Below are 8,455 nucleotides of genomic sequence, written 5' to 3'. Positions count from 1 at the left end.
CCGCCCCCTCCCAGATCAACCTGGACCTTATCCTGTCCCCCCTTCCTCCCGATCAGTCTGATCCTATCTTATCCTATTCCTTCCACCCCCGATCAGCCTGATCCCTTCCCCCCAGATTAACCTTGCCTGATTCTGTCCCCACTTCCCTTCCAGATCAACCTGGGCCTGATCCTGCCCCTCCCAGGTGCCTGACAGCACTACAACCCTTTCCTCCCCCCTCCAACCCCCTCCCCTGTTTTTTTTTGCAGAACTGAGTGGAGCCTGCACTGCCCAGCTACCAGGGAGCTACCAGAGTCCTCCCCGTAGGTGCGCTTCACCCACCCGTGCCCCAGGGTGACTCTGCCCCCAGCCCAGGTAAACAAAGAGCGGCTGCAGTGCCAATAGCAAGGCCAGCCGGACGGAGCAGCCTGCAGCAGGTGCTGTCCAGCTTCGCAGCCAGGACAAAAGGGCGCTCAAAAGGGGTAGGTGTCCCGTGACGCGAGTGTGAAGCAGGCCAGTAAGGGGGACCCTGCAGAGTGGAGAGTTGGGTACAGGGCAGGCAGAGACTAGAGGGGGGGAAGTTGGAGACTAGAGGGGAAGAGATGGTGTCGTAGTGGGGTACGTAGGCAGGCTAGGCACAACCGGGATAGACAGCCTGGAAACAGGGTGCCCATAGGCATAAAAGGTTGGGAGGGAAGTCCTGAGTAGGCTGTGGCTGGCTGGGAAGTGCCCTTAGGAGTGGGGTGCAACTTCTGAGGGTTTGGCCAGAGAATAGACAAGAATATGCTCCTTCACCCCATGGTGTTGGCCATTCGGCGGCGACGGGCTGCCCAGGGGGAGCCCCGGACTCAGGCTCTGGCCTTGGGTCCGGCTCGTTCCCTGCCCCAGCCCCGATCTCAGTCCCACCCCCACGCGCAGACCCTGGGTCCTTCTCGCCAGCAGCTTCAGGCCCGGACCCAGGGTCCAGCTCGCCCACAGCCTCAGACCCAGGCCCAGGGCTTGGGTCCTGCTCGCACCCAGCCTTTGGCTCAGGCCCCGGGTCCAGCTCATCTCCAGGCCGCAGCCCAGGCTCTGGCCTTGGGTCCAGCCCGGCCCCAGCCTCGTGCCCGAGCCCGGGCCCGGCAACAGGCCCAGGCTCGAGTATACCAACCACACCAGACCTTTGAGGGGCTCAGTGACCGGGTCTGCATCCAGCGGTACCGACTCACAGCAGATGCTATGTATCATTTGTGTGATCTGCTGCGGGGTAGCCTGGGAGCATCTCAGAATACCAACTTTGCACTCTCAGTCCCAGACAAGGTCAGTACTGCCCTTGCCATTCTGGCCTCAGGCTCTTTCCAGAGGTTTGCTGCCCAGACCACAGGTGTTGGCCAGTCCACAGCCTCTAGGGTTCTCGGCCAGTTCCTGGAGGCCCTTATCCCACATACCCCAGATTACATCACCTTCCCCACGGACCCCAGCACCCAAGGACAAACCATGCGGGACTTTCTTGAGATCGCAAACATCCCCCAAGTCCTGGGTGCTGTGGATGGCACATATGTGAACATCAAGAAACCTGCGCAAGACTCCCACACGTTTGTGAACAGGCACCGCACGTATGCCATGAATATGATGGTGGTCAGCAGCGCCCGCCTTGAATTCACCGATGTCCTGGCCAGGTTCCCTGGCTCCAGCCATGATTCCTCCGTGTGGTCCCAGTCAGCTCTCCTCAGGCGATTCCGCCGCGGAGAGTTCACACCTGGGTGGCTGCTAGGTAAGGAGTTCCATCTCTCTATCCCCCGCTGTGCCCATCTTGGCCCCGCAACCAACCTTTCTCACCTGCTAGAGCATTTGGTAGAATGGCTTGCATGAGAAACTCTGCCTTTTTGGGGACAGCCCAGGTCCCAGTCTTAGTTGTTATCACTCTGTTGTCTTTGCATAGGTGATCACAGCTACCCCCTCCAGCCATGGCTCCTCACTCCACTGGCGCATCCCGAGGGTGATGCTGAGCTGCAATACAACCATGCCCATAAGCGCACCAGGTCAGTTGTGGAGAGAGCTGTAAGCCTGCTCAAAATGCGCTGGCAGTGTCTCCATGCATCTGGTGGCACATTACAGTACAGCCCTGAGAAGGTCAATAGGATTTTCGTGGCATGTTGTGTTTTGCATAACATAGCCATACGACGTGGGATTCCTCTGCCAGAGGGGTTGGATGTGGATGAGGGGAATGAAACAGACCTGGAGGAGGCAGCAGAGGACAGCAGCCGTGAACTGGGGACCTCTGGGTACACAAGCCTGGAGGAATTAGAAGAGACTGATGAGGAGACAGAAGGCACCACACCCCTCAGACAAGTCAGGCAAGCGTGCCGGAGAAGGGCTCTCAGACACCGTGTGGAGAAACAGCGTGGAAGGACAGTGCGGGCTAGGCTGATCCAGGAGATGTTCGGGTAGCCCTTGGCACAGCACACTAGTGATGTCTGGCCAAACACCTTTCACACCAGGTATGCAGGGTGGGAAACATCTGGAATCTCCCATCAAGGCTGGTTTCAATAACACCTGCAGTGTTGAGGGAGAGGGTACCTACGGCCTGGTTTGCAAAGAAGCACCCCAGAGTCAGTTTATTGTACCTACATAAAGGGAGGGTCCCGGGCAGCCAGGATCCCACAAGGATCTGCACAAAGTCAAGGTACCTGCTCAGAGAATGAACATTGTCCTCCGCTCCTTGGTAGTCCTCAGGGGTGGAGAGTCCAGAAGGGAGACCCCTCGCCTCCTTTTTCACATCTTGGTAGGGGAGTGTGGGGGATCATTCCTGGCCCTTCTATCCTACTTGCACCTGTGAGCTACTGAGCCAGAGACTCATGAGTCTACTGAGCCAGAAACTCTTGAGTCTGTTGCTAGTTCGGATTGGTAGGTGGTAAGTACATCCTAGAGGTGAGAAGAGCACCTGTCTTGCAGCTAGCATTTGTGGCTCCCCAAGGATCCCTCCCCCAGCAAGAGATGGTCTAGTTGCACTGGGAGTCAGTGGTATGTGCATAGATGCCTGTTGAACTACTGCACTCGATATGTTGTGGAGCAAGACAGATATCTCAGTAGTATCCTATACTAGTGTCTGCTACTGGGCCTGTACACATGGTATCTAGTAGAGCTGTGCGAAACAGCTGTGTTTCGATTCGGTTTTGGATTTGGCCCTTTTGGAGGCCAGTGATTCATTTCGGTCTCTCAGATTACTGTCCCGTTTCATTTTGGCTGAATCTTTTTCAAACAGGCTGCAAGCTTCACACAGTCCTACCCAGCTGGGCGGGGCTTGGGGCTGGGGGTAGGGGCCCCAGCAAGAAGCGGGACAGGGCCATGGGTGGTTTGTCCAGGGGAAGGGGAGGGCCGCTGCCCTCTGTGCAGGCGAGGAGATCCCTGCATGGATCTCTAATCCCTGTCACGCCAGGTTGCGAGGCAGGGAAGTAGCACAGAGTGGTCAGCAAGGCTACTAGTCCCTGCCACGCAACCTGGCTCCACAGGGAACAGATCCAGGGCTGCATGGGGTGGGCAGCAGTGGGGAGGAGAGCCCGGCGCAGATCTCTGCTCCTTGTGGAGACAGGTTGTGCAGTAGCTCATTCCCCCAGCTCTTTCCAGGGGGCGCGGGCCCCCAGATCTACACATCAGGTTTGAGTAGTCTGCCGCTGCAGGCTGGAGCCAGTGGCAGCACTGCCGTCGTCCCTGGGCGGCACTGCCGTCTTCCTGGCGCTCAGCACAGGCTGCGCCAAGAAGCTGCTGCTGGCCCCAGCCTGCAACAGCAGCCTGCTGAAGCGCCACGTGCAGATTGGGGGCCAACGCCCCCCAGGAATAGCTGGGGAAATGATCAGGGAGCTGAGGGAAGTGATCAGAGAGCTGGAGAATTGAACTAGGAGCTAGATGTCAATATCAGAGCAGTCCTTCCCCTCACCCCTTTCCCCTCCCTCTTCTTAGTTTTTGTTTCCCTGCAAACCTGGCTCCGAAACTCTGAAATTCTCCAAAATGTTTCAGAGCCTTCTGATTAGTTTCGGAGCCTTGCATTTCAATTTGGATTCGGTGTTTCGGGTGCCAAAACAGCCTGAAACACCTCCAAAACAAAACGGCTGTCAAAATTTTGCACGGCCCTAATATCTAGCATCTCCAACAAAGCATTCTCCATGGCCACAATCTCCTGTTGCAGAGCTGCCACCTCTTCATCTGTAACCACTCCCTAGTCCTTCCCTATGTTGTCATTCTAAGGAATGAAACACATGATGTCCTGCTCAAAGCCAGCAACCTGGGTATCCCGTTGCCAGCAACATGGGGCAATAAAGAGATCATATGGCATCCTTGAATGTGGGGCTGTTATTCTGACCCTGGCAGATCCTGGCTACAGACTAGAGAACCTAGAGTGCTCAGAGGACTCTGAGGGCACTCAAGCAGGCTGGCAAATATGCCTGGACCCCTCTCTGGAGGGGTCTGTAATAGGGTGAAAGCCCCAGAGACTTGCCTTGTCAGATGCCAGTGGTGGTGGCAGGGTTCTGGCATAAAGCCCTCGCTTGCCTCTGTGGAAGAGGCAGTGGGTGGGGGGCTCAGTGTCTTTATCCCTGACTTGCGCCTAGTAACTGTGAAGTAAAATCAAATTTTGTTTATTTCTTAGATTTCTGTGTAAGATCCTTCAACAGCGCTACCCAGCCATAACACTGTGGGGATGTGCATCACCTGTGGAACTCATGACACTGCCACTCTTCTTGGACTGGAAGGCGAGCTCTGGAAAATGGGGAAATGGGAGTGGGAAGAGGATTTAGGGTCAGACCCAGAGAGCTCAAAGCCAGTGCCTGTGAATGCAAGGTGCCATGTGCCTGATAAATGTCTCCCGGTTAAAACTCCCTGTGCCTATTGCAAGCTCTGGACCTCATCTTGGCCTATAACCTCAGGTCTTTTAATTTCTTCTGGCTCAGTGGTTTGTCCCTGGCTGCCCTCAATGTCAGTTTGCTGCTGCTGCTTTTCTCTTAGGCAGTCATACTCCGCTGGGGTGATGTGCATCACCCATCCCTCTGAAGTCCCCCAGGTGCTAAGCCATAAAAGTAGCATATGGGGGACAAAATTGGGTGATGTGGGGGGCCTGCTGTGCCCTCTTTTCTGTGTATGATGCGTGTCTCCCTCCATGGCAGAAGCCCCTTGGCAATGGGTCAAGAGCAAGGGAAATCAGAGAAAGTTGCTGAGATCTGTGCAGAAGAGAAACCTCTAAGCTGGAGGTGAGAGAGGAATGGGAGCCAAAGTAAAACTGTAGGGTCCTGGATTCAGCAGCTACATTTGCTTGCCTTCCACTTTAAAGCATTTCCAGCAGTGCTGGGATTACCCTTAAGAGCAGTGGTTCTCTATCTTTTTATACTCTAGGCACCCCCTGTTTGGCTTGAACCCATTGTTCAGCTCAAGACACCCCTAGGAGAATGACAGTTCTTACCTTTCACTCAATTTTTTTGACTACAGAAAAATAATAGAGCAATTTTTCTGTTGCAAAGAACTTAGAAAGACCACAGTAGGTCAAAGCTGTTAACACTGTAGATTTTTATTTGAGAGCTCTGGGTTTATCTTGTGAATCATGTTTGCACCCCCAACAGTGCTAACATTGCATGGCTCCCTTGAAAGCATCTCAAGGCACCCTAGGGTGCCATGGAACACCAGTTAAGAATCACTGATTTAGAGTGTATTGATTATGATTCATCTTGAACAGGCCAACAAGCTTCTGGGAGAAATCCCCTAAAGAAGGTATTTCCCTAATAAGCTCTCTTAGTTAAAAGATTATTCAAGTTATAGTATAAGACTTCAAAAATGAGTTAGCTGTGCTATTTTTAGATGTGCATGGAAATAAATACTGTGTTTTCTAAACCAGTGTCACCATTCTTAATGTTTGGTTTATGTAGATGGTGACAGTAGGGGAAGTCAAGAGAATATGGGGCAAGACACATTTGGGAGGAAGATCAGGGAAGAGAATATGGGAAGTCAAAAGCATCTTGGCTGTTTCTCCAGCTAGTAGTAGAAAATGGATGACTCATTCCCCTATTGTAGTGGTGATCTTCATTTGAGCAGTCAGGAAGAGATGTATATTTGTGTATTGATTAAAGGTTTATATTTCAACCTTATGTTACCATATACACCCCCAAAAAAGTTAGAAGAAAATTAAAAAGTAAAACAAAACATTAGTTGACTTTTAAAATATTTAGTTATTTGGTTGCCAGTCTCAAGAGTTGGAGTCCATGTTGTGATTTTTGATTTTTCTGAGGTGGATGCTACTGTAGACAGGAGGAATACATTTCTCTAAGTCAAAGCTGGTCCTTCCTGCCAGCTTCCCGGTGCTTAATGGTCAAGTACTGCAGAAAACTACCATCCTACTTTGCTGAAAGGATCACGCACATTCAAGTAGCTTCAAAAGCAAGGACTCACTGTACCTAAACCCATCAACCAACAATCCAATTCCTAGAATTCAATGCTCATCAATGAGTTTTGGACACTAAACCCAGGGTTACTAAATCTGGCCCACATCTCCTATCTTGTGAAAGAGAAAGCAGCAGCAGGTACCATTCCTGCATGAAATAGGTGTTATCTTATTCTGAGAGGGAATTTGCCCTTTTTTTAAATACATGCAGTGGGTCTGTGGCTCAAGGATTGGACTATTAAGTCACCTCAAGACCAGAAGCCAATGGTCTTGATCAATGAGCCATAATAAAGATTATCCTCAAATTGAGGGACTGCTGACAAATACATGCAGTAGTCTCACCAGCCCTGAGGCCCCCTATAGCTAGCTCATATATTGTCAAACCTTCATGAGCAAGTTCAAGAAGCTAGCCAAAAAAACACTCTGGCTCCTGTAATTGAAACATATATCCCAAGCCAGAAGAATTTGTATTCAGGCGAAGACACAGAACTGAGACTGCTTTACTGGTACTAAAAATTGATCTCTTGTCACATCCACCCTGATACTCGTGAACTTCCCTGCATCATTCAACATCATAAATGATGAGAGAGTCATCTTACCTATGAGAGTTAAGTCCAGAGTAATGTGCTAAAGCAGGTCAGCAGATCTCCAGACTGGAGAATGTGATTTAACTCCCTACCATAGACAGCAAGCCTCTGACCCCCAACTAAAGCTGCCTGCACTTCCCTCTCAGAAGATATCTGGCCTTACTTCAATAAGATTAAGTGGGAACACAAGAGAACATCAGGGAGGATTGCTGAGGAGGGTGCTGTAGAGGAGATTGGTGGCTTGCTGCAGCTGCATGCTGCCTAATCCTGCATACCATTGCAGGCTGAGTCAGATCTCAAACCAAATCCAGCCTCTTTGTGGAGTGGATTCAGCCTGGGGACTGGAGGTAGGCAACCCCTGCACTAAAATGGTTCATGGTAATAGGAAACTGCACTTCTACTAGACTTCACTTGTGGAGTCCGAGGATCATTTTTGTTTCCAATCCCTTTCAGTATCAATATGATGCCACCAGGTGAATTGGTCCAACAACTTGAACTCAAGTACATACTATTCAGGTGATGTGGTTTTACCTGTCCTTTACCACATGAATATTACTAGCATCAATAAGGCACACTGCTTGGACAAGACTCTCAGGTGAAAAACAGCTTGCTGAAGCTAAACCTGAGCAAGGCTGACATGACTGATGGATAGAGGAAAGGATTTTGAAGCTATAGGATTGCGGGAAAGTAGGGCTGGAAGGGACCTTATGAAGTAATTTAGTCCCGCCCCCTGCTCAAGGCAGAATTATCCCTGAGTAAAACATCCCAGCCAAGTGTCTGTCTAATCTGCTTTTGAAAGTTTCCAAGCATAACTTCTCAAGGTAGCCTGCTCTAGTGCTACTCTCATAGTCAGAAAATTCTTCCTAATCCCCACCCTAAATTTCCTCTGCTGCAGCTTGAGGCCATTTTTCCTAGTCCTATTCCCTGTGACCACAGAGAAAAACCCATACCCATCGTCTCTATAATCCCCCTTCAGGTATTTGAAGATTTATCAAATCCCACTTCAGTTTTCTCTTCTCCAGGGTAAATAATCCTAGTTCTTTCAGTCTTTCCTCATAAGTCTTGCCTCCCAGACCCCTAATCATTTTTGTTGCCCTGCATTGGACTCTTTCTAAACTGTCCACATCTTTCTTGAAGTGTGGGGCCCAAAACTGGACAAAATACTCCAGGTGAGGAACAATCTGCTTTCCCTGAAAGAAATTAGTTCAGTACTTCTGCTAAATGGGCAGAAGCAATTGGTGACGGACAGAGGGGACAAGGCTGAACTCCTCAACGAGTTCTTTGCCTCAGTGTTCCTAAGTGAGGGGCAGGACAAGTCTCTCACTGGGGTTGTAGAGAGGCAGCAGCAAGGCGCCAGACTACCATGCGTAGACCCTGAGATGGTGCAGAGTCTCTTGGAAGAACTGGATGCCTTTAAGTCAGCAGGCCCAGATGAGCTCCATCCGAGGGTGCTGAAGGCACTGGCCGACATCATTGCAGAGCCACT

The 8,455-nt window shown here is 50.9% G+C and overlaps 1 protein-coding gene across 2 annotated transcripts; it reads left to right on the top strand.

Annotated features, from left to right (window-relative positions):
* Positions 1 to 6: 6 nt before the first annotated feature.
* Positions 7 to 6,143, top strand: LOC102367928 (putative nuclease HARBI1). 2 transcript variants are annotated; one of them, XM_025197339.1, is made up of 3 exons: positions 7 to 1,732; positions 1,901 to 2,459; positions 4,604 to 6,143. In XM_025197339.1, exons 1-2 carry the CDS (start codon positions 763 to 765, stop codon positions 2,407 to 2,409), a joined length of 1,479 nt encoding a protein of 492 aa, XP_025053124.1. In that variant the 5' UTR covers positions 7 to 762; the 3' UTR covers positions 2,410 to 2,459; positions 4,604 to 6,143. The 2 variants fall into 2 exon arrangements, with proteins under 2 accessions (XP_025053124.1, XP_025053126.1); XM_025197341.1 differs by lacking the exon at positions 4,604 to 6,143 and having other exon boundaries at positions 1,901 to 2,000; positions 2,135 to 2,324.
* Positions 6,144 to 8,455: the final 2,312 nt, after the last annotated feature.

Source organism: Alligator sinensis, unplaced genomic scaffold, assembly GCF_000455745.1.
Source record: "Alligator sinensis unplaced genomic scaffold, ASM45574v1 scaffold241_1, whole genome shotgun sequence".
Classification (NCBI taxonomy): Eukaryota; Metazoa; Chordata; order Crocodylia; family Alligatoridae; genus Alligator; species Alligator sinensis.
This window is presented reverse-complemented; position numbering and strand designations above follow the sequence as displayed.